At 33.4% G+C, this 26,617-nt stretch overlaps 2 protein-coding genes and 2 long non-coding RNA genes across 13 annotated transcripts; 2 read left to right on the top strand and 2 right to left on the bottom strand.

Annotated features, from left to right (window-relative positions):
- Positions 1-218: 218 nt before the first annotated feature.
- On the top strand, positions 219-5,595 carry LOC126754428 (uncharacterized). Of its 2 annotated transcripts, XR_007666292.1 has the most exons (3): positions 219-490; positions 636-718; positions 5,411-5,595. It is a non-coding gene; the product is annotated as an uncharacterized LOC126754428 (long non-coding RNA). The 2 variants fall into 2 exon arrangements; XR_007666291.1 differs by lacking the exon at positions 219-490 and having other exon boundaries at positions 497-718.
- On the bottom strand, positions 857-1,976 carry LOC126754426 (uncharacterized). The gene is made up of 2 exons (XM_050466378.1): positions 1,387-1,976; positions 857-1,322 (listed from the first exon to the last, which is right to left on the bottom strand). Exons 1-2 carry the CDS (start codon positions 1,454-1,456, stop codon positions 1,021-1,023), a joined length of 372 nt encoding a protein of 123 aa, XP_050322335.1. The 5' UTR covers positions 1,457-1,976; the 3' UTR covers positions 857-1,020.
- Positions 2,723-22,641, bottom strand: LOC126754412 (putative sodium/calcium exchanger 7). 9 transcript variants are annotated; one of them, XM_050466347.1, is made up of 10 exons: positions 22,000-22,394; positions 16,021-16,346; positions 15,296-15,370; positions 15,200-15,238; positions 14,395-14,757; positions 14,204-14,322; positions 13,916-14,150; positions 13,798-13,862; positions 5,588-5,634; positions 5,471-5,523 (listed from the first exon to the last, which is right to left on the bottom strand). In XM_050466347.1, exons 1-9 carry the CDS (start codon positions 22,029-22,031, stop codon positions 5,632-5,634), a joined length of 1,257 nt encoding a protein of 418 aa, XP_050322304.1. In that variant the 5' UTR covers positions 22,032-22,394; the 3' UTR covers positions 5,471-5,523; positions 5,588-5,631. The 9 variants fall into 9 exon arrangements, with proteins under 9 accessions (XP_050322296.1, XP_050322298.1, XP_050322297.1 ...); XM_050466345.1 differs by lacking the exons at positions 5,471-5,523; positions 5,588-5,634 and adding exons at positions 13,434-13,730; positions 17,683-17,795 and having other exon boundaries at positions 22,000-22,393; XM_050466346.1 differs by lacking the exons at positions 5,471-5,523; positions 5,588-5,634 and adding exons at positions 13,434-13,730; positions 17,683-17,790 and having other exon boundaries at positions 16,021-16,370; positions 22,000-22,393.
- On the top strand, positions 6,475-8,362 carry LOC126754430 (uncharacterized). The gene is made up of 3 exons (XR_007666293.1): positions 6,475-6,551; positions 6,619-6,754; positions 6,811-8,362. It is a non-coding gene; the product is annotated as an uncharacterized LOC126754430 (long non-coding RNA).
- Positions 22,642-26,617: the final 3,976 nt, after the last annotated feature.

Here is a 26,617-nt window from a genome sequence, read left to right as displayed (position 1 = left end):
TTTGTTTTGGAATTATGTAAGTGCGAGAACAACAACTAGTGCGTCGCATTAATGATCAGTTGTCTCTTTTATTTTCCAAGTGACTAGTTCGAACGGTTGCCAAGTCAAATTAATTTAATAAATAAATGGTATTACAACAAGTGTATTCTGAAATCTTACATGTTGATATCGTTGTTGACAACGTTTAATACTAAAAAATGCCCAAAGTATACGTAAATACATATATTGCAGCGTTTTTTGTTTTCCGCAAACCGTTTTGATTTCTCGGCACCCTTACTCATCAGATGCGGCCATGTTGGTTTTATTGTAAACGTTCACTTTGGATGTTGGAAATTACTCTAAAAGGTTACTTCCGCTACTGGCCTTAATTAGCTTTGAACGCAAAATTTCAAACTAACGCGTTGTTAATTTTTTTCCATGGTATAAATCATTAGACAAACGTGGTAAACAAACAGATGTCAGACAGACACTAATTGTCTTATATAAAGTGGTAAATTTCACTAAAATTCTAAATCTAGTACAAAAGAAACAAAAGCGAATTATTTTATTATTAATACTTATATCCATTTGGAAAAACATTAGATATCATGTGGCAAGATATTTTTCAGAAAAATTACAATTTCTTCCTCTTCTAGATAATAGATAGTAGATTTGTATAAGGATAATATGTCTTTTATCGTTCTTGATAGAGACCAGATTTCACATGAACATAAAAATGGTATGTATACCTCTTCAACTCTTTAAGTAGAAATAATTTGGAGTTTGTTTAAATCAGTAGTTGCTCTTACCATAAAATTATATTCATACATATGTACATGCATATGTAACGAGCATCATTGACTCAGTTAAGGTAAAAATTATAATTAAGCTATGTTTTAATCGTGTACAATTTTCCAGTTTTAAATTTTGAAATTGGGAAAGACAATTTGTGAACATATGAGCCATATAAGCGTTAGTGTATATGTACATACATATACTAACTTATTATTTAAAAATACAGTTTGACTCTAGACGCTCATATTATCCGAATTGTTCAGCTTGTTCTTGCACCGGGCGTGTTATAATGTAACGCTTTTTAAAATCTCTTGTTATATCACCATTGTTATTCCACATGGTTATCGCGCTAGTGCTGTACAACGGGTAAACGTTAATCAAACGCTCCTTTTTAGCCATATCTTCCTTTGGAACCTTCTTACAATATTCATCAAAATATTCTGTATTTGCTTTGTCCGGCTTTACATTAACTAAACGGTCATTGTAACGAATATATTCGTTGTAAAGCTCTTGCCAAAGGAATTGCTCATAGCAACGGGCTCGTGTAGCTGAAAACAATAATGAAAAATAAGTTAACTATAATTTGAGAATAGTTCCTTCTTTTTAACTTGCTTGTTGGCTGTTTCAATTTGGGTGGTTTAAATTTATCTTTCATCTCACTGTATTGATCCTTCGAACACATTTTACGGACTCTTTATCAGTTTATTCCAACGATAAATAAGAGCACCAATAAACGTCTAGATGCATAAATTGTTTCGAGAAAAATATGTACATACATATGAGGAAATAAAATCATGACAGTAAACAAAATAATTGTGTTGCTAAGATATAAATACGCGTACATATCATAATTCAATTCAAGAAAGGTGTATCGACATCAGATGAAAACACCGAGACACCATATTTGGTCATAAGATGGCTTACTTCAGAGCACTAATCATGAAAAGTTTTATCCATTGTATTAATTGGTGCCTTATTTGATTATATTATATTCTGCAGCAACATGTGGCAAGAGTATAAAAATGGGAAAAACCAAACACTGGGCCTGAATGCCGAAAATTGATAAAAATGTGGAGTATACAATGTAAATGTGAAAGGGAAATAGTTCGTATAGTTGTTTGCTAAAAAAAATGGTTGAGAATGAAATAAATGACAATAAAAAATCAGAAAATAAGGGCAAAAAATCAAAATAGGTGCGGTTTTGGGGTGGTTCACCATTTAGTAATAATTAGTTTAAGAGGTGGGTGTTTTAGTGGTGGACTTTAGATCTTTAATAAGATGAAATTCATAATCATATGAAATAAATTTGGTTATCTGTTACATATAATATGAACCATAGCTATGGAAATCACGAGTAAACATAAACATATGTATGTGGGTATGTACCTAATAACATTGAAGAACATTATTTATTTACCGACTCTGAATCTTGAAAAAGATAGGAAATGCTCTTTATATTATTCTAAGTATTAAAACTGTAAATAAAACCAAAAGAGAAAAATTTAACAGTCACCGAATACCGAATCAGATCCTGGGAGTATCATTTAATTTATAAAGAATATTAAGTGGACTTGATTTAGTTTAGCTTTTATCTGCCTAGCCGATTGAAAAGGGTCCGACTTGGCGATTGTTTTTCTTTTTTAGCACCTTATTTCCTGGTTTTCTTCGAAGAGGCTTTTGAATATACATAGTTGTAAAATTTTAATTCCTCCATTTTAAAATAATTTTCCTGGAAAATGGAGGATTTTAAAAGAATTAAATAATATTTTACCATTGGTACGGGGTATGCCGCGACCCACTAAAGCCCCATATAACAAAATGTGTTTTAAATTTTATCCTAGTAATACCACAAATAAAAAATATTTTACTCACTCTTACTTTATTTGTTAAAATGCCATATATTCGTATTTTTCCGTTAAAAGTGAAAATAATTTCTGAAACACTGCTATTTGAATGTTTCTTTGAAACACGTGCTTGCAGCTGAAGTTTGCCTTTATTTTCCATATTTTACTAACATTTTGATGTTTAGATAAGTTTTACTGACTTATCAGAACATTTTAAAGTAAACATTTATATTTTTAAAGTTGCTAAATATATTTATACAAAACTGCCATAGTTAATGCTATTGTTGCAGCTGTACATATAAATATACATACGTGTTGCTTTTTTGGAATTAATAATTACTAAATAATTTCATTGAACATAATAACATGAACCTCTTCATTACACATATATGTAAATCCTAAAAGTAAGTATTACCAAAGAGGAGATAATAACTTTTACAAATATTAAATGCATTATTAAAACGTGACTGCCAAAACGGAAGCATAAACAACCGATACCTCTTACTTCTTCCTATTATGTGTGTGTACAATAATAATATATTATATACAGATTTTTTGTGAATCCATAAATTGTTTAATTGAATCTTGACTCCATAACAAAGAACTTTGTATTTTTAAGAAAACAAAAAATTACACATATTTCATAAACGTTGTTGTTATTGAATAATGTTTATGATTCATACCACGACTTTTTCGTCCAGGGAGACTGCTTATAAGGTTCATTCAACACCACAAAGGGGTTGTCGCTAGTTGCCTGATCAGAAACAGAGGACTCGAATACCGATGAATTAGGAAGTACGGAAGCACGTCTACCATATTTTGGGGCATTTTTCGTTGCACAAGGGACCTCTTTTTCCGAACCTGTTCCTTGTTGATGCTCAGTGGGTTTTAATCGATTAGACAAAATACGTCGCTTCTGCTTACCAGCCATTTTCGTGGAAAGAAAAGAGTTTTTTCGATCTGTCATAATCGATACAAATTTGGTTTTTGATTCACGACCCACTTCAAAATCGCCACCTTTTTTCTCGTTTAGATTCCTAACTGGCGTCCGTTCACGCATCTGATACTGATAATTGGCACGACGATATTCTGGTGTTATGATGATATCTGAGAGCTGGTTTTCATGCTTTGGGTGTACATTTGTTGAACATGACTCCAATTTTGGGCGTAGTGACTGTTTGATATTTTTCGTAATTGCCCCTTTTGATGTATTTGATGCGTTTGACAAGCGTAATGTGGAAACTGGTTTTCGAATAACGGGGCGTGAACGAGGAAAATCCAAAAAAGTGTTTCTATATTCAGGATTAAATTCAATTTTACCTTTAAGTCGTAAATATGGTTCACGACATTTGCTACGCTCAGGCATATGTTTGATCTGAGGATCGCGGAAACTTTCATAATATTCTGGTAGATCTTTTGAGAATTGACCACATAGATTTATATGATTATTGACTTTCAGTAATTTTTCGTTTGATGTAAATTCGGTGGGATCTTTTAATTTCGCGCGATGCTCTGTAAATTTTAAAATCGCATTTGTTTCGACATCAACTTCTTGAGCACCAGGCATTCGCAAATTATCGCCTTTTTTAATGGGTGCGCTCTTTAAGTAGGTTTCGTAGGTTTTAAAACTGTCTTTATATTCGGGCACACCACCAAATTCCCCTTTTATTTTCAGGTGACTTATTTGTGGAATTGAGCACGCCTTTTCAATAGGAAATCGTACAAACTGTTGCTTATACTCAGATGGGGCTGTGTTATATTTCGTTTCAACACAAATTTGTTGTAGACTGTTTTCACTAGTAATTTTATCAACTATAAGCTTCTTACTTATAGTATTCTTTACCTCTTCTGGGTGAGGGTTCTTATCCGTAGGGTCAGAAAAGAGACGAAACGCTTCTCGAGGTAAAATTTTTGAGGTGCGGTTAACCATTGGATAAGAAATATAAGATGAACGATATTCTGGTTCCATGTTGATAATGCCGCTCATACATAAATTTTCTGCCTTCTTAATAAGACTGCCACGGGACCTTAAAAATAAATGATAAAATAAGAGAAATACCGAAAATATCTTTTACACATAAAATTCATAAAGGAATTTTGCAGTAGCGCGTAAGCTCACAGTTCCGTCTGCCGTGTCAATTAGTACAATTATCTAATATATCTTGAACAACTTAAACTCAACCCTGTTTATTAAAAAAAAATTATATTTGCCAAAAGAAATAAACACGTCCTTTTGTGTGTCTGCGACTGGTGGTAGTCTCTTTAAATGTTAATATAATTATACACCTTCCCCATGTGTGCGTACATACATTCTCTTATGCAAATTTGAATTTTTCGAATTGATGACAAAATAAAAAGTTAATCACTACTGTTTCCAGAGTGATATTTTTTTCATTTTTACTCACAGTTTGTAGTCCTCAAACGTATATGGTTGAAATTGCTCTTGGTGTTCAGATTTATTTTGCATCAATCCTTCTAAATGTAAAGATGTAGATCGTCTTAAAATACTCGGCTTCGAATTAAAATATCTCTTTTTAAATTGACAACTGTATTCGGATTCAAGGGAGTTAAATGGAAGCCCTGATTCATCAATTGTTTGCGGGTGTATAATGCTTTTGGTGTGGAAGCCTGTAAGAGGAGAGTATTGGTATCAATATATATGTATGTAGTTAAGTAAATATTGTAGTATTGTTTTAAATAGATTTAAAATTTTGCGACAGATTTTACTTTGTTTCTACATGAAAATAGTATATACTTATTTTATAAACCTCTTTTATTACATACATTTTCAGTAAATTGTATTTACCTGGGGGATACTTCTTTCTTCTGAAAATATTAAGATCGTCTATGGAAATATACTCATGTAGATATTTGATGCCAAGCCAACTGGAAAGTCTATATGGATCTATTAATAAAAGCTCTGTACTGTTATATTCTTTATAAAAACAAACATATATTTATTTTACTACCTGTTAAATCCGATTCAGAAAATGAACGATTCTTATTGTGGTTATTACTGTAAGTAAATAAAATTTGGTTGTTTAGTAACGGTTTCGGCATATCATATATTTTTATTTAGCTATATGAAAGTGTATGTAAATGGCTGAGTAAGCGAATGTGCATCTTATTTTCACATAAATATTAAAAGATTAAAATTTTATTAATAACCAAAAGCCTCTAAAATGTTAGAATATATGAAAAAACATAATTCATGGATTCATTTGCAGTGGCGAGCAAAATTTTTGCTTTTTCCTAACAAATAAGATCATGACAAATATTCCTGAACAAGCATTGAATTTCTTTGATGCATTTTGTCAATCTATGTATATCTATACTATCTATACATACATATCTACATATATAAATAAAAATGAATCGTCAAACTGTATGTACGCGCATAACTCAATAACGCCTGGACCAATTTGGCCAATCCTTTTTCTTAAATGTTCGTTGAAGTTCAAAGATGGTTTTTACGGCGAGAAAAATTCGAATAATTTCCGGAAAACCCCTAAAAACAGCCTTTTTCTTTTCCCCATACAAACGTTACATACATACATACATATGTACATATGTAAGTATATAAAAAATGAATGTTTGTTTGTTAGTAACACTAAGAGAACGGTTGATGAAATTTTTAAAGGTTGTTTGTTGTGGATCAGGAAAGGTTTAGAAACAAATACCTTATACTTTTCATGAGGAGAAGTCGGAAAATTGGACAATTCCAAAAAGTAACATTTTTCAAACACATTTTTTTCAATTTTTGTTTGTTTTGTTTCAATATTTTGATTTGTAAATTATTTGAATCGTTCAATTGCGGTCGCTTGCTTTTTTATTCCGGCTATCCAAAGGAAAAATTATTCAGTGAAAACTTTATGTGTGTTTCAGACGAAGTGATCAATTACTGATTGAAATTTGTTACGAAGCCACGAAGAGGTCGCGCTAATATTTGTCGGCGTTCTTTTTGTCATAAACGTATGGCAGCCCAAAGAAAGGCAAGAAGTACTCCCAAAATGCGATGACATACGTGCGGAATTATGGATCGCGGTCAATCAGCTAGCGATCGTAACGATATCACAGCACGACTTTTTAAACAATAGCTGCGATGTTTGATGGTCTTTATCTTGAAGCAACCTATGGTATGTATGTATGTATATATGGTGCTGTTAGATGCTGAATGTATTCTCTTAAGTAGCAAAAAAGAGGTTTGCCGCACGCACACATTCTTCTTTGGATGCGGATGGTGATTACACCAGATCAAATTGATGAAATCATTTCAGCGGAAATGCCTGATTCAGAGATAGATCCAGAATTATACGAAGTGGTGAAAACCAATATGGTTCATGGACTTTGGGAACCTTACAATCCCACTTTGGTTTGTATGTCTGGCAATAAATGCACGAAACACTACTCATGTGCTTTTCTTTCGGAAACGGAAATGGGAAATGATGGATATTCACTGTATCGGCGTCGCTCGCCAGACGACAATGGCAGAATATTTAGCATTTAGAGGCGTGAATATCGACGTTAACAACACATCGAAGTTGACAACACATGGATCGTACCATATTCGGCACTTTTGCCTAACTCACATTCAAAACTCATGTCAATGTTGAATATTGTAGATTGGTGAAATCGATCAAATACGTTTGCAAGTACGTCACCAAAGAAAGCAACATAGCGGTTATTGGCCTTGAACAATATGAGATCAGCAGTATCAAATGGGTCGATATGTGAACTGCAATAAAGCGCTTTGTGTTGTGCGTCTCGCGGTTCATCTTCATTTAAGTCATTGCGTATTGTGAATGGTAGAGTTTGTGCAACTTTTTGAGAAGCATGCCAGCAGTTGCATTTGCTGGAACATGATAATCACTGGAAACAGACGATATGCGATAGTTACTTCGCATGCCACTGAAGTTCGCATAGTTTTCGCGAAGATCATTTCGACATATCAGCCTTCAAATTCGCGTTAATTATGGGATACGAAAAAATGACATTGCCGATGACATTTTACATTGTATTCGCTAAGAATTGGAGATGGGCAAATTTCGCTTTATATGTACTTCCAGGGGTGTGATATCAATTTCACCTCCCTTTTGTCAATTCACTTCAAAGATGAAGATGAACTCATCACGAATGTTTATCCGCACATTGGCAAAATTATCGTAACTGCAATTGCTTGAGTGCACGCGCAATTTTAGTTGCCAAAAATACCGATGTTAATGACTTAAACTGGAAGATTCAGAGTCAAATTCCAGGAGGTTTGCGCTGATATAAATCGATCGATCGTCTTGACAAGAAAGACGAAACCGTAAATTATCCAGTGGAATTTCCAAATTCTTTGGAGAGCCTTGGTATGCCCCAGCATCATTTGCGTCTCAAAGTTGGATCTATCATTATTATGTTTCACAATCATCATGCGCCGAAACTGTGTAATGGAACCCGACTGATTATGACGCAGTTATCGAATACAAGGGACAGCCATTTCAGTTCAAAAGTATTCAATTTCCAGGGAAAATTGCCTTTGCGTTGACAATCAACAGGACACAAGGAAATCGGGAAATGCTATGTTTTTCACACGGCCAGATATGTATATGTATGTATGTGGCGTGTTGACGAGTTGGAAACCCATCTTCTCTGTATATTTACGCAACAGAACAGAAATCAAAAAATTATGTTTATTAAGCTGCGCTACGTTAAAAAAAATGAAGAAAAATCGAAAATAAATCATTTTCGACACAATATAATTTCAACTTGTTTTCATTTCAAAACACATAATTTCACGAAGGACAACGACTGAGGGGTCAGCTAGTATGTAAATAAAAATTAATCGCCAAACTGTATGTATGCTCATAACTTTCATACGACTGAACCAAATTTGATAATTTTTTTTGTAAAATGTTCGTTGAGGTTCATGGATGGTTCTTAAGGAGAGAAAAATTCGAATAATTGCCGGAAAACCCCTAAAAACAGCCCTTTTCTTTTTCCCATACAAACGAATGAATGTTTGTTTGTTAGTAACGCTAACGGCTGCACCAATCTTGATGAAATTTTCAGAAGATGTTCGTTGTGGATCAAGGAAGGTTTAGAAATGAAAATACATTATACTTTTCATAAAGAAAAGTCGGAAAATTGGATAATTCCAAAAAGTACAATTTTTTTTTAAATTTTTGTTTGTTTTGTTTTTCAATATTTTGATTTGTAAATTATTTGAATCGTTCAATTTCGGTCGCTTGCTTTTTTATTCCGGCTATTCAAAAGAAAAATTATTGAAAATTATTCATTGAAAACTTTACGTGTGTTTCACACAAAGAGGTCAATTGCAAATTGAACTTTGTTACAAAGCCACCAAGAGGTCGCCCAAGGCAAGGCAAGGCAAGAAGTACTTCCAGGATGCGGTGACAAACGTGCGGAATTATGGATCGCGGTCAATCCGCAAGCGATCGTCACGATGTCACAGCATGACTTTTCAAACAACAGTTACTATGTTTGATTGACTTTATCTTGAAGCAACGTATATGTGGTGCTGTTGGATGCTAGATGTACTTTGTTGAGTGGCAAAGGAGAGGTTTTCCGCAATGTTCTTTTGATGATGGTTACACCAGATCAAATAGATGAAATCATTTCTGCGGAAATTCCTGATGTAGAGAAAGATCCAGTATTATACGAAGTGGTGGAAACCAATATGGTTCATCTTTTCGGTTTGTATGTCTGACAATAAATGCATGAAACACTATCCACGTACTTTTCTTTCGGAAACACAAACTGGAAATGATGGATATCAACTCTATCGGCATCGCTCACCAGATAACAGAACATTCAGTAATCAACTTACAAAAGTTAATATCGAAGTTGACAACACATGGATCGTACTATATTCACCAGTATTGTCTAATTCATATTCAAAACTCATATCAATGTTTAATATTGCAGTTTGGTGAAATCGATAAAATACGTTTGTAAGTACGTCACCAAAGGAAGCAACATGGCGATTATTGGTCTTGAACGATACGTGAACTGCAATAAAGCGCTTTGTAGGATATTTACTTTTGCAATTCATGAACGTTTTCCGACTGTTGTGCGTCTCGCAGTTTATTTGGAGAATGGCCGAAGAGTGTATTTCAACCCAAGGAATACAGTACAGCCAGTGGAAACACCGCCAGCAACAAAATTAACATTGACGAGTTTTTTCTTAACTTTCGTCACTGATCCGTTTGCGAGAACATTGCTCTATTCGGAAATACCCTGATATTATACATGGAATGCATCGTCGAAGAAATAGTTGCGCAGAAAGCAAGGCTAACCAGTAGATTGACATCCAGATGTGTTCTCAACTAATGCATTAGGACGAACTTACACAATCCACCCGAAAAACGAAACAATTGAATCCACTAAAGACAGGGCACACTTTAGTCGTATTTAATAATATGTAGGTGTTATATAAAATTAAATATGCTCTATAATATAATGTATATGCCTAGAGGATAGGTTACATTATTTATGGTATATTGCCCGCTTGTAGTTGTAATTTAAAAGTATAAATATTCAACGACAATTGATTGTGCTCAATAAAAAAAGACCAATTGAAAACAATTTGTGCATAAAGTACTTTTTTGATGGTCCATATGCATCTATATACATATGACTATTTTCACCACAGACAAAATATTAAAGACTTAAAGTTAAAGTTGCATTGTTATAGCATATCTATTATAGAATATAAATAATAAAATTTAATGCACATAACTTTTAATTTTATTCCCAACTAATTTCGATATATTCGAACGCCATGCCACGCAGAAGTTACTTTCCTAATTTCCATATTTCTATTGTCAGTGCTTTGGAAGTATAAGTTTTTAGGCAATCAAAATAAAAAACCTTGTTAAAAAATCGGAAGACTTGTGATTTTGAATAACTATGTTTTAGGTACATAGTTGAAATTGGAATATCACTATGCCCCTGAACTCATTGCAGATTTGGCATGAAATATTATACACACTAGTAGATCAAGATATTATTTCACAAGCTTTGACGAAACTGAGTAAAAACTATATTACATATCTATAATTCCAATTTTTTTTAATACTATACTCTCAGGAGAGGATTCTAACCAAATTTCAATTATATATCTCACACATTGACCGATATTTTTGATTAAAAGTCAACTAGTCATTGGGGCCAACATGTTAAGTATCTAGTAATTTGTATCCTGTTTTATAAAACGGTGCTTTACTTTTATATCGAATATGAAAGAATCAGATGGAGTTTTAATTTGTGTTATATAGTAGTAGTAGGTTTAAGTAGGTTTTTAGTAGTTTTTAAAAAAACTTTATATGAGAAGTGGACAGGGTTATCATCCGATTTCCCCTATTTAACATTGTCATAAGAGTGCTTAAATATATTTGTCCTGTGTGAATGAGGGTGATATAGATTTATTGGCTTGGAAGATATGTACATTAATCTTATTAGGGGATGGGCCAAGCCCACAATTGTAATTCGTTGTGTTATATTTGTGTTCTTTATCTTTATTTACGGCTTAGTTCTGACACTTTATACGTTAATAGCGTTTTGTGGGCGTGGCAGTGGTCCAATTTCACCCATCTACAATACCAAATTTCTTATAGCCAAAGCCTATGTCTACTAAGTTTCATCAAGATGGCTTAGTTTTTACTCAAGTTACAGCTTGCTTAATTCGTACCAATTTTAAAGGTATCAATGCGCAAGTTCTAAAATATATATGAATATTGCAACAGAATTTCCTGAAATCGGCCTTTGAACCATTACACTTAAAAACCACCTTCAATATTTGTTCCAAAATCAAACAAGTTTAACAACTTTTGTGCAGAAGCTTCATCCTATTATTAACATTCATTGATAGACTGTTCCAATATCTAGGTAATTGACGACATCATGATTTCTAAGTAGTTGATGCAATTTACCTCTGAAACCATAGTGAAATCTGAATTGAGTAGACTGAAATTCTAGATATCTCCACGTTTGAGTTTTATTAACACCTTAAAAGGTTCCGCTAAATTTTCGGTAAGAAGTCTGAGACTAAAAATCACATGACGTTTACATGTACGGAAAAGGTTCGCAGAAACCTAATCATGACTGTAATTCTGTTTTGATATTGTCCGTTCCGACAAATGAGCAGATTATTAGGGAGAAAAGAACATATGCACGAGATCGATATCTCAAAAACTGAAGGCGTATATACAGACAGACGGACATGGATTAATCGACTCAGCTCGTCACCCTGATCATTCAGGTATATATTTTATAAGTTATCAAACGTTTCCTTCTACATATATCTTACAAACATCATGGCAAACTTAATATACCCTCTTCAGGGTATAAATATAATAATAATAATTATTATTATAATTTTAAGTAAAATGCTAAATGGATTTTTTTTATTTTTTCCATTGACAAATATTATAAAAATGAATCCTTCCGAACAATCCCTTGGATTCTTATACTGACAATAACGTTTTCGCCTTTATTTGTAATTAATATTTACACTGTGTTGAATACTTTATTATAATAGTATTTAATGTTCGAACGGTGTTCAAAAAATAATGAGAATTTGACTGCTTGAAAAAAAATAATTCATTAAGATTGTCGCCTTCAAAATAGTCCCCATTCAATATTATGCACTTATGCCAGCGCTTCTTCCAATCGTCGCAATACCGTTTTTTGTTAAAAAACGGCCCTTTAAAATTCTCTTTATTTTGGAAATACGGAGCTATGTCTGGCGAATATAGAGGCTGGGGCGTTATAGTATTGCTTTTGAGCAATAATAATAATAACAACCAACCACCAAATTGTTTTAAGGTGGTTGTTATTTTTGTGTTGCCATGGTAAGGCTTCAGTAGTACAAACATTCTACTAAGCTTGGTTGACTTATGGCCATTTCCCATATATACTTTTTTAGTCAAAAATTATGCAGTGACTTATTTTCTGTCCCCGATAATAACATGCCACACCACTCTATCCGGTAAAAACTGGCATATCCTAATAAAATAAACATTCGCCTACAGACACCATCACATCATACACAGGATATCATCACAAAAAGGGATTGGATCTTCGTTTCCAAACCTCTTTTGCAACAACAATGATCCTGAGTGCTAAGTACAATTCGATTTTAACATAATGTTAAATCGGTTTGGGTTCTTACACACTAATTTCGTACTATATGGTATCTGTCCATGAGATATACTGAAAAATGCGTCACCCACGCTTACCTGCTAGTGAACATTATGAAAATTATATTTAATAATTATTAGTTAAATAATAGTACTAATAAAAATTTTGATTTTTTGATATTTATCCCGTATCTACCATGAGAACATTATGAAAATTATATTTAATAATTATTAGTTAAATAATAGTACTAATAAAAATTTTGATTTTTTGATATTTATCCCGTATCTACCATGAGAAAAGGATTAATTACAGTATATGTGACCTGGTCTACGAAAAGGGGGCTTAGGTGTCAAAAAAAAGGAGAACAATTAATGAGATAACGAGAAACTGACGATTATTTTTAACAGCTTTTCCCAGAAAACTAGTTTTGACACCTAAGCCGCCTTTTCGTAGACCAGGGCACATATAATAAAAATATCCACAAGGTCTTTTGTTTTCAATTCATTTTCAACTGTATAATTTCCGCATTTAGAAAGATATCGAAACAAATCATGATGGATATAGAACCTTTGATAAAATTCTAAATCATAATTAGGGTTTGGCTGCACTCAAACTTACCTTTCGTTAATAGTGTTATTTGTAAAATACAAGTATATACATGTTTGTGAATTTAGTTAACAAATATAATTTTATTTGCATTCATAATACAGAATATTGACAGCGACTTTTCAGTGCTATATAGTGTCACTCATCTATTATTTCTTCTTCATTTTCAGGTGCGAAAGTTTCTATTATTTCCAATTCTCCCAAAAAAACGAAAACTAGAAATATTGCATATAGAATGAAGTTAAAAATGCCAATGCTTCGTCGAGCAGAGAAATTTGTTAACGTAGACCATATTAACACTGATATAGTTGCTATAAATTGAAAAACGACACAATTTTCGCCCAAACTACCTTGAGGGACCTTAAATGATTTATTTATTAATATGAAATGTACATACGTAGTCAAGTAGTAGAAGGTATACACTTACAAAAATAGGGGTTTCAGAGCGAAATGTTTCATATATGAAAACCCCACCAAATGAAGAAATTGAATCTGAAAAAAGAAATTTGTATGAAATGAAAAACTGAGGTCATTAGTTTTATTACTGAAAAATGGACCACCGAAGCAAGCAGCATAGCCCATTCTCGGATACCCATGACGTGCCAAAGCTATAGTTGATACCAAATCACCGATACTGTTTCCCCAAGCTTGTAAAGTGCATCCGAGAAATGAGTTACTTCTATTGGTCACAATACCAATGACTCGCAATATTTCAACTGATTCACTTGCGGAATAGTAAATTATTAAAATTGAACAAACGACACCATATAACGCTGTGATCTATAGTGGAAAAGTTTTTTAAAATGTATATACAAACAAATTAGGAAACTAACATGGTGATAATTAGGCGGAATGTCTGTTCGCGTTGTATAAAGCATATAGATAGTGATGGGGACTGTAATCAATAATGTATAGCAATACAACGGTATACCTAATATAAACAAATTATCAGCTGTGGATAAAACAAAGGTTAGCTAATTCAATGTATAGAATATTATAAGTGAGAGTTAAATTCAGTACTTACATAATGTATATATTAGTATCATTGGTACCCAAGGAATTTGGATAGAGTTCAAAAGTTTTGACCATCCATGACGTTCCTTCTCATAGTCTACGACAGGTATAAATACTTGTAGAACAAAAAGCACTGGCACCGTAATGGCAATATAAAGCTTTCCTGCAATCCCACTCTCCAACCATTCTTCTTTTTGTATAGGATTAAGAGACTCAAAAAATTGTTTCATAAGATCCTTATTGGGTTTATTCAAAATTGCATCAAAAGACATTGTTCGTGTTCTATTTACATCTATTGATAATCGTGAGGTACGATCGATAATTTCTATGCCGGCCTCTGCTCGTAATTGTTCCAATTTCGCAAGATTTGCCGCTAATATGAGTAAGTTATATATGTTTAGAAAAAAATGTCATTATCGTCATAACCGTCAAAACAACCTAGACGACAAAAACTGAGTTTTATATAAAAGATCTGCAATAATTTTTTTCAATTCTTTATGTGTGCGGATATACTCATTTATTTGATCCTAATATAAACAGGTAAGGAAGTGATAAGTGCGGTGTAACCGAACATTTTATAATCTTGAAACTTGAAGGGATCAAAGCCGATTTTTAGTGTTTTTTTAAGGTTAAGTAATGATTCTAGAATGTAGTGTATATCTGACAATCTATAATGAAATATATAATCTTCTTATGAGCAACTTGCTTGTCAAACTTTACTTTTGTTTCCGTATACAAGTGTAAGCATGTTCACAAACGGAAACATTTATTATGTAACTTCGATATTTACCACAACATTGTCAAGGAAATATTACCTGTGGCGTACTTTCTGTCCTTAAGTTTCGATTGCAACACTATGAAAAGAAAAATCGAATGATTGTTATATTCGAATTTTATTAAAATATACTCACATTTAACAGTTTGTTTGAGTAGAAACAGTTCGATAAATATTACCATAAGATACAATATATACACCGACATTATCACTAAAAAAATTGGATAGAAGAAGTTTAAATTGAGAGAAGTTTAAATGTGGTCGTATAATTTACATAAACATATGCAAGTACAGTAGAATCTTGAAAAAATGTTCCAAGGGTATTTAACTTTTTCGAATTATAAATTTGGTTGATACATACTAGCCTTATTCCAAGCTTGGTTTGAAAAAAATTAGTACACTATGAAACTCATAAGTTAACTTGTTAAAGACCCATTCACATATGCACAACTTTCCTCGTTTTGCCTGACAGTTCATAAGCCACAATGAACGCTTTGCTTTCAGTGTGCCTCTCTAATAAATAAAACAATGAGAGTTGCCTAACATTCTGCTCGCCTTCGCATCGAAAATTTTTTATGTGAACGTACTCATACATAAGCGTACGGTACATCGAAATATTCTGTGAAGACAAATGTCGAAGCGAAGTTCTATGAGAATTGGCTATAAATAAATTAAAAGTTAACTTTTTAGCTGTAAAGTATGTGAATGCTGAAATTCAGTTAACTTAGTCGAGCCTTTTAATTTTTCGAGAATTAACTTTTGCGAGACCTTTCTTCAACTACTGTACTTATAGAAGTAGAAAACTTTGAAATGGGTTAATTTGGTTACATCCTAATTCTGGTTTGTTGGCTTTTCACTTACATACAGACTCAGTGCGTGTGACAACTCCATCCGATACACAACAGTAATCAACGTATATGATTCCGAAACTTAAAAAGCACGCATCCCTTAGAACATTATGCCATTGTATTTCAAAAGGATAAAACACGAAAATCAGGCCTGCAACAAGAAGTACCACATATACACCAGCTCCAAACAAATCTGGGAACATAGGACCAGCCCCGTCTAAATTTGAGAATGTGCCAATTAGATCGGGAGATCCATTGCCAAACGCTAATAGAGTAACACCAGCTAAATGCTCGTTAAGGCCCAACATTTTTGAAACGACTTTCAAAGCAGGACAAAAACTGTACAAAGAAAACGTATTTATACTTACATCAAAAATTATATTATTTTCTTTTTATGGGTTTGAGAAATTATATTTTTCATTTACATATATCATGATGGAATAAACCACAGAGATATCGATAGTATAATAACGTTTTTAAAATTTTGATATAAAATGGCCCCACTCAGTATATGCCATAATTTAATGCGTATACCTGAAGGTGCTTCAAAAAAAAAATTTTGAATTTTTTTTCAACTCTTACCCCCTCAAATGTTAGTGATTGACAAACAAAAATCCTCCCCCAAGCCAGGCGCTGTAGCTTAACTCTAAGGGGTCGCTATTTTTTTTTAGGTTCCCATACATTTTACATAGGAATTTTCGTTTTTTCATTAAAATAAAATTTCACCAACTAATTTTCGTTTCTCAGAAATAACCATCACATATTCATAAAGTTGGCTATTCAAACTTTCAATATTCCCGCGACAAAATTATTATTGTCAGAAACTTTTTTTATTTTTATTGAAAAAATTCCAATTTTCAAATCACTATATTTAATCGTCTAATTGAGATAATCAAACTTTGTAGCAGAAATTAAATTTTTTTTTTTTTAAAGTGAACTTTCTGAATATGTGAAGGTTATTTTCGAGAAACGAAAATTAGTTGGAGAAATTTTAGTTTGAATGAAAAAACGAAAATTCCTATGTAAAATGTATGGGAACCTAAAAAAAATAGCGACCCCTTAGAGTTAAGCTACAGCGCCTGGCTTGAGGGAGGATTTTTTGTTTGTCAATCACTAACATTTGAGGGGGTAAGAGTTGAAAAAAAATTCAAAAACTTTTTTGAAGCACCCTAGTATACCTACTACTGGATACCTGACTTAGCCAGGTACTAAGTACATATATCTTTTTTTTCAGATAGTTTTATAGGTGTACTTGCAAGTAAGATATATATATATATTATCAAGTAAGGAAGGGCCAAGTACGGGTGTAACCGAACATTCTGTACTCTTACAACTTGCAAGAATCAAAGGCAGGGAAATTCCCTCAGGCGCTGGAAAAGTGAAAGAATCAAATGGTATTTAAATTTTGTGCTATGAATTCCGCGTACTAAATTTATTCGAAATCGGTCAGACGAGTCCCGAGATATGAGACTTTTTACTACATAAGTACCATACGCATAAGCTCATTAATTGTACGCACACACACGTAGTAATAATACATTAATTAAATGTTCATGAATAATTTCATTATAATACTATCACCTCAGTATTATTATTCCATCATGCGTCGATAGAAGTGAAACTTCTAAGCACAATTATTGTATATATTAATAAAATGTAGGTATATAAAACTTACTTAAATACCCGGAAGAAATGTGGGAGACCCTATAAATCATATGTGCATGTACGCGAATTAGTCCCTGGAGAGTATTCCAGGCAGATCGGATCTTTATATAGCTGCCATCTAAACTGACGGATAAAAATCAAGATAATACTTAGTACTTTTTCCTTATAAGATAATTAAAATTCGACTTAAAAGTTTATTTATATCAAAAAACATGGCTAGAAAAGTATTCCGCTAGTATATGCCATACTCCTGTGAAGGGGTTATAGCTTTTTTTGTTGCTACTACCGCGTTGTAACTATAAAGTCGCTTTGGTTTAAGAATGATATTTGATTTGACCCCAAGCATAGTATAAAAAACTGCAAATTTAATTTTCTTAAAATATCTTACATTATAAAGTGCATACTTGCTGTCCTAACTTCATATTTCAATTAAAAAAAATAATAATACAAATATTAGATACCAAATTAAAGAGGTTTAGCATAACTTGTGATGTAGATATAAAAATAACGAAGGTCGGAAATCAACTCGTCTCGTAATCCTGGTCAGTTTCATATACAGATGTATATATATATATATTTTAGCGCTCCTGGTATTCGACTAGGGCATTATTCGAATAATAATATTCGGTTTGCAGTATCCGGATAGTCGTAAGTCGGCGACTATTCGATTAAGTAAGCGTTCAACTTCTACAAATTTTGTCTACGTATATCAGTTAAAAGAAGCTTTGCGGTATATACGCGCATATTTGGCATTTTCACAAATTTAAAACTAGCAAAAATCAAAAGCTGTTTAGATTTCAAACAAATTTTCATTTACTCATATACTCGCAGCAGAGTAACTATTGGAATAGTCGCAATGTTACGACCAGTCCATACGAACGGTTACAAACCGGATATTCGAATAATCGGTTTTCAGTATATTCGAAAAATCTTAAGAGCCGTAATACACATATACATATTCATAAACTTATCTTGTTTAGTTTCAGGTGTACAACTAGAGTATAAAGTTAAAAGGGTCTGATGCGTTAGTCATATCTTGTGCTGAAGAAATTTCACTTGCATTGATTAAATATATAGTACCTAAAATTACATACATATTTTCAACCGTACATCCCAACACAATATAGATTAGTATGCAAATAGTCATTAGAAGAAAAGAGCATAAAATTTGTTCGGTATCATTGTGTGGTTTCAATTGGCAGTACAAAATTTCTATATAATTTCCGAAATTGCCCATACGACTGCACGTTGTTGTTTCACGTACATAAGCGCAACGTTCATCATATTCCAACATTTGAACCACGCTGCAACTTGGCTACAATAGTTTATTATTAAGTAAATTCTTAAACTGTGATATATATATGTACATATATACATAGATACACATACATATGTACAAATGCACATATTGTTTTTAATACATATACTTATATGTCATTTACTGTAAAACTTTTTACTTACAAGATTCGAGACTGAGGCGAGAAGTCCATCTTCAGGCATCGTAAATAATTTATATTAACATATATGTACATATAAGTGGGTTTATATTTATATGATAAAACAAATTGAAAGTGAACCGAATTCAAGTCTTTATGATGAAATAGAAGAAAAAATCTGATATGAACTTAAAAAAAGTGATTACTGGGGTGAAAAAGTTCTCTGACTCATTCCTTCTATTGTAGTTTTCTGCATTATATTGTATTTATATAGAGAAGGGGCATTCATTGTATGATTAAATGCTAGAGAGAAACGTTTTCCACAAGTTTGTCTGATATTTAAATTGAGCTTATTAAGGGAGGAAAACATAGATGCTCTTAATTAATGTGATCATTGGTTCGAAATTCGATATTTCAATTAAAGTTATTTTGGTGTCAATGACTTGAAAGCTTGGCCATGCCATGAAGTAGTAGCTAAGAACAGTAAATCTGTGGAAAACTATGTTAATAATTTATTTTACTACAAATCCTCGTTTAACCTATAGAGGTAGCTCCATAACTTTGAATATAATTTAAGATGACAGGTGACAGCTCCAATTAATTATACAAGAAAACACTGATGACTTGAAAGATTACATTTTTTATAATGTTTTTCATATTTTAAATTTTTGAAACTTATTACAATACGTAGGTTGCCTTTTATATTTCGGAATTAGAGAATACAAATAAATTTTAATCACCAAAATCCCTATTTGTTTTTCAAAATATTCTCCATTAGGGAATATATACTTTTGGTATCTCCAAAACATGCATTCCGCCTCGTCATGTGGCGACAAACGTTGTCCTATTATTTCATCTTTTACTCTTTTTCAAAATTGCAGTTGCTTCAGTCGATGCGCAAGTGTTTCCATTGACGTGGTGAGTAGCACTCCGCCTTCGGTTGTTAGTTTTCAAGATTTCTTGGGACAACTGGAAAACCGATCCACGTTACGCGTAAATCCACATTTCATCATCTTTCACGATTTCATAGACGTGTTTCGAAGCATTGCTCTCTTATTTTTTGACAATCGGTACGGCCCTATTTGTGAGCGATCGACCAATTGTGTGGGATCCAACGTGACATTTTTTTACAGTCAAATGTCTACGCAACATGTGGGACCAGCATGTTCCACTAATGATTATTAGATATAGGCAACTATCTCACGACAAGGGAAAAGGGGAAGGGGGGGATAGAAGGTAACCTAAGTATCAACTAAACCGGTTTAATTTCTTCTTCTCAGCATGGATAAAAGGCAATCTACTCTAACAAATTTACTTGAATTTCTAAAACATCTATCATTGAGTTTTAGAGACCACAAGCATACGGATGTTATATACACTATTTTAGCAGAGCTTTCGATAAACAATTTGATAGTTTAGTGTGACAGAAATGATTTGCTATTGAATCTCAAAAAATGTAAGACGATGTGCTTTTCTCGTAGATACTACTTTACTAGAGAAAGTTTGGTCTAAAGAATTTAGATATCAGTATGTTACTAATTCATTTTTTACAACTTTGAAGCCCTAGTTAACAAATCCAATCTGACAAGTTAGAGGCGGTCCAAAAACAATTTCTACTTTTCGCGTTAGGGCATTTCCGATGGCATAAGGCGAGCCAATTCAGCAATGGAATTGCCTGATTTTGAAGTCACTGGGTTACAGGCCTTGACTTATGGCAGTGCGCATTGTCCTGTTGGAAAACTGCGAAGGTGTATACAAAAAACAGTAAGTCTTCCTAAAACGGTACGAGATTATTTTTATGCAAGTTCTGGTATGCTTAGGATTATAGCTTGTCCGTTATCTGCACTATAGGATCAACACCATGCTTCGTAAAGCAATCCCACACCATGACACTTCTCCCGTCGAACTTACCCGTCTTCCTTGCATATTTTGTGGACAATTCTTTACTTGAAGGGCGTCGCTCATAAGTTCTTCTATCCGGCTCGTGTAAGTTGACTTTGGATTTGTCACTCCAAACTACAGAATTCCAAAAAGTAAGAGGAGAACCAATCGAGCCTTTCGATTATTGTGTGTAACTTTTGGCTTTTTTAAACTTTGGCATCCCCGAAGGTTGTTTTCCAAAAGTCGCTGTCTAACAGTCTTACTGGCAATGTTTTCGCCATATTTTTCGTGCATTAAAGCTCGTATTTGTGAGGAAGCTGCAAAAGGATCTTTAAGCGTCTGCCGAACAATAAGGGGATCTTCTCTTTTTGTGGTCTTTTTGCGTCTAGATCTCTTTTTATTTGCAAAATGTCACAACCTTAAACGTAAACGATTTACTAAAAACTTTTCCGATTAAAATGCCAGCTTAAATTGAAAGCTTTTACGAAATAAAGGCATACTTCTTTGAAAGCTACCGTTAAATTTTCACTGATGCGTGATTTATAACGGCAAATTGACACTTATTATATTAATAATATGCAAAAAAAATCTCCTAAAATACCGTTATCTTTAATTTTCAAGCAATACTATTGGAATATGTAAGGGTGTGCTAATTAGTGTGCCACCGGTGTATAAATATATAAATGATCAGTATGACGAGGCAAGATGAAATCTGTCCAAACAACTACTTTAAATTGTAATGAACGTTGTTGTTTTTCATTTTTTATGTTTCTTTTTATGATTTCTGTCAAACATTTCAGCAATGCTACCAAATATTTTGAACAACGGTTCCAAAAATGTTAACTCGGGTTGCTATCTGCTGTTATCAAGTAGACTTTCTTCTATAGAATTCCGCAATAGTTGTGTTAACACATACATTATCATATATTACTACGTACGTTGCAACTTTCGCCTTTTGCATTACACTTAAAGTATATAAATTTGTACATATAGTATATTTGTTCACATACCTCTTCTTATTCCTCATGGTAATCGGATCCATTATTTTCGGATACGCATGTTGTAAAAGATGGTTGTAGTTAGCGTTTTGTTTTAAAAAATAAATAAATAATAATTTTTAAATAGTAATCTCTTGATTTGAATATTTACAAATCGTGAATAAACAGGTAGTTCACTTAAATTACGTTTATGTAAATAACCGATATAAAGAATATCAACGTTTTAATAAAAAGCACATCAAAAAATCCAATTAACTTTCACTATATATACTAGATTTTGCGTTGTTTTAAATTAAATTAAAAGAAGTACATTTATAAAAATACTATATACTAATATAACGTGTGCTCTGAGCTTTAATTTCAGCTACCATCTAATATGGCACGCAAGAAAATACTAGTCTATGAATGCTCTCTATACATTTTACAGCAGGGACCATAAACTAATGTACGTATAATAGTTACAGCTAGCATATTGTTATATAAATACCACCCTCATATGTATATGTACATGCGTATATGAATATTTTTAAATACAGAAGCTTAGTCAGTGTAGTCAGGAATATATTTAGTTAGAGGAATATATTTTGATTAAGTGAACAAAACTAAGGTCAAAGCATTATCTTTGTCGGTCAATTCAAGGTGTTCACAATGTATATTTATACCAAGGACAGGGTTTATACAATGTTTGTAGAATAAATAAAATATCAATAACTATGGAAAAAAAAGAGAATGACCACACTAGCTTAGTTTGTTAGGTATTGGTATGAGTATTATTTAAAAAAAATTTAAACCCATTAAATTAGAGAAGAAATGTGATGAATCAATTAGAATCGTAGAATTTTGCTGATCATTGAAATTTATCCAATCAGTTCCAATGAATAATTATGAAAAAGATGTGTGAATACACATATAAGTAATGTTAAATACTTATTTAAACGAATTATAAATCATATGTTTTACTACGCCTCTGTGTACTTCAGCATTTCTATATAGAGGTAGTGAACATTCGGCAATTTGAACTACTGGATCGCAAAGATTTTGCAAATAATAATAGTTATTATATGTTCTTATCTTTATTTTAAAAATTATTTATCTGCGGAAAACTTGATACTTATACTTGTACTATATTGTGACATAATAATTTGGAGTTAAGTTTTCCTTTGGTTTTAATGAATTTCACAATTTTTTGCATAAACCTTGAACCTGCTCTTTTGTTTAAATAATAAATGTTGTCACTAGGAAAAGGTTTTTGTTCCCTCTATTTTTAAATTGTAAATTTTTAATTGTGTAGAGTACAGAAAAGGTTATAAAGAGTATTTCCAAGTTTCGACAACGACTTACCTACCACAAAGTGTTACCAACGAATCGATACGAAATACATACATACATACATAAGTATGTATGTAATAAATACCCATACAACGAAATATTCAGTCAAACATACCAATAATTAAATATGTGGTTATGCTACTATTAGCTTACATACATACATATATTACACTCAGTGAGCGATTGAGTCGTTAAGAGTTGTCATGCAATTTACCCGACCCTTCGTCGATAGACATGGCAACTATGTACTTATATAGTGAAACAAGTAAGTGGGTAACCGAACATTTTACTAGCAAGAATCAAGGTCAGGGAAATACCTTAAGATGCAAACCGTCAACCAAGGATAGGAATTTAAGCAACTATATATGTACATATGGGGTATTCCATACCAAATCGACCACTTTTGAACCCTACCCCTTTAGATTTTGCTGAAACTTATCCATCCTTTTCTACCCTTTGAAAAACATTTTTGAGAATTTTTCTAAATTTTTTGTCCAACTTCAAAAAAAGTTACGAATTTTTCAAAAAAAGGCATTTTTATTTTCAAATAGCCATAACTTTTGTCGAAATTGACTTTTGAGGACCTTTTTTTTAAATTTTTGTTTTTGAATGAACTTTTCGAAAAAATACACGATCAATATCGATATATCGGTTTTTTTAGGTAAAATCGTCATTTTTTGGAAGTTCGCCATTTTTTGAAAGTTCGCCATTTTCCCGGAGTGGGCCGATTTTTTTTTATTTTTTTATTTTTTTCATTTTTGAAAATTTGAGAATTTTTTTTGAGGTGAAAAAAGAGTGTCACCTGGAAGTTTAAAAATCCATTCACTCAACCCATTTTTGACAGGAAGACATACATATGTACAATTGTCAAGAAAAAAAATTGTTCCTGAATTTGAATTATATATCTCACACATTGGCCGATATTCACGGTAAAAAGTCAACCATAGGTAATGGGGTCCAAATATTCGGTACCTAGGCTCTTGAAAAGTTTTACCTGGATTTGAAGATTTTTTGGTTATAAGGTGAAACACTCTAAAGATTATTCGTGCAAAGTTTTATCCCGTTATATGTATTAATTGCTTCTTTATTTGAACACAGGAAAATGAAAGAATCAAGTGGAACTTATAATCGTGTTATATGGAAAGTAGGCATGATAGTAGCCCGATTCCGCCGATTTTAATACTGTAATATAAAAATTTCGCATGTCATTTACCGAATTTGGTGGTCGGACGGGTCTCGAGATATGTAATTTCACCTAAAAGGGGGCGGTGCCACGCCTATCGTCCATTTTTATATTAAAGCACAGTCGTACCTTCTCGGAAGTTAAATGTAATATCTATGTCGTATTTAGTTATTGATTTATCGTGCTTTAAGTAGTTTTTGACAGTACCGTTATATGTGGAGTGGCCGGAGCTAGGTATGTATCATCCGATTTCATCCATTTTCACACGGGTGGCAGTTGGTAAATTTTAAGAATTGTATTCAGTTAATTTAGCTATTGTAGTTGCAGTGGTCAAGGAAATAAGTACAATAAACCTATTACTACAGGTGCTCCTTACTATTACAGCCCTTTTTGCCAGATTACAGTTCTATATCTTATTTAAGTGCTTAGTTATGGCACTTTATAGGGTTTCATGTTATTACTCTATCATCAGAACGCATGGCAGGCTCAATAAAGAAATGAAAAGTCCTGGAGGATTACACTGGCAGCGATCACTATCGATACTGGAACAAACGCTAACCAGTACAGGAAAAACACTGCAACACGGAAGTGGAACATTTCGAAGCTAAATACTTCGAAATTGATCTCCGCAATAGACGACCAAATCCCATCTAGCAGTTCCCCAAAAAATGCAAAAAAAAATTTTCGAGCACACAATGCTTAATGTAACAAGAGCCTGTCAAAAATCAATGACCAAGGCTTCCCACAGCAAACATAAGGCAGCAATTCACGGGTGGACTGAAAATATCGCATAACTCAAACGCACATGCCTTCGCCTTCGCAGATCTTTGAAACCGGAATATTCCCTGGAACGAAACTGGAGGACTGTCCCCTAGACAACATGGCTTCAGACCCGGTAGATCAACTATAGGAGCTATAAAATGCGTCATTGAAAGCGTAGAAGCAGCGCAGCGTAGATGGCATAAATATAACAGAACTGCGCTACTGGCGACTTTAGATGTCCGAAACGTCTTCAACAGCGCTAGATGGGTGGACATGATCGACGAAAAAGTTTCAAGAAACCCGACTACCTCAGGGCTGTGGTGTGAAGCTACCTCAGCAACAGAAAACTGCTGTATGAAACTAGAGAAGGATCACGACAGATAGCGATTACGTCAGGAGCAGCACAAGGATCCATTCTTGGCTCAGATTTATGGAACATTAGCTATGACGATATATTAAAACTAGAAATAATTGGCCTCGCGGACGATATTGCGGCAGTAATCACAGCAAGGCATACAGAAGAAGCGCGAAGAAAGCTGAATCAGATCATGATACGGACGCAAGCATGGCTCGACACACACAACCTCCAATTGCAGAGACAGAGCTACTACTACTAACAAACAAGCACATACCTCTCGAGATAAGCATGCATACAACTACGGACATTCTTAGGACACAGAAGAAGCAGTAAACTACCTAGGCGTACGACTGGACCCCAGACTAACCTTTTGGGTACAAATCCAGCACGCCGCAGGAAAGGTAGCGAAGATTACCTCTCAACTGAGCCGATTAATGGCCAACATAAGAGGCCGCAGCCAAGAAAAGAGAAAGCTCCTAAAGCGGAGCTAAAGAAATCATCCGATAATAACAAGAGCGAATTACAACAAATAAGGAAGGATACAATAACAACATGGCAACAAAGATGGGAGAATGAAAGTCGCGGCAGATGGACGACCAGGCTAATAAAAGATCTAGACTTATGGACAAGCTGTAAATTCTGAGAAGTCGATTTCTACACAACCCAGCTATTGTCCGGTCACGGATACATCAAAAAGTACCTCCACAGAATGGGAAAAGTCGGAGAGCCGTCATGCCTATATAACGACACAACAGAAGACGACGCTGAGCGCACATTTTTTTAATGTGTGCGTTGGCAACGAGAACGCACCGCCGTAGAAAACCTGGTTGGCCCAATAAACGTGGACAATTTAGTCAGCGTCGTGTTGGAGAGTGAAGCAAACTGGGAGATTATCAAGAAATTCGCAGCAAACTTGCTTCGCATCAAAAAGCTGCGCAAATGTTAATCTCTCAATGAGAAAAATGGAACGCCACCCTGAAGTAATGCAAATGCGGTCT

The sequence above is a fragment of the Bactrocera neohumeralis genome, chromosome 4 (genome assembly GCF_024586455.1).
Source record: "Bactrocera neohumeralis isolate Rockhampton chromosome 4, APGP_CSIRO_Bneo_wtdbg2-racon-allhic-juicebox.fasta_v2, whole genome shotgun sequence".
NCBI classification, from domain to species: domain Eukaryota; kingdom Metazoa; phylum Arthropoda; class Insecta; order Diptera; family Tephritidae; genus Bactrocera; species Bactrocera neohumeralis.
The sequence above is the reverse complement of the archived record's forward strand: the minus strand, read 5'-3'. Positions and strand labels throughout refer to the sequence as shown.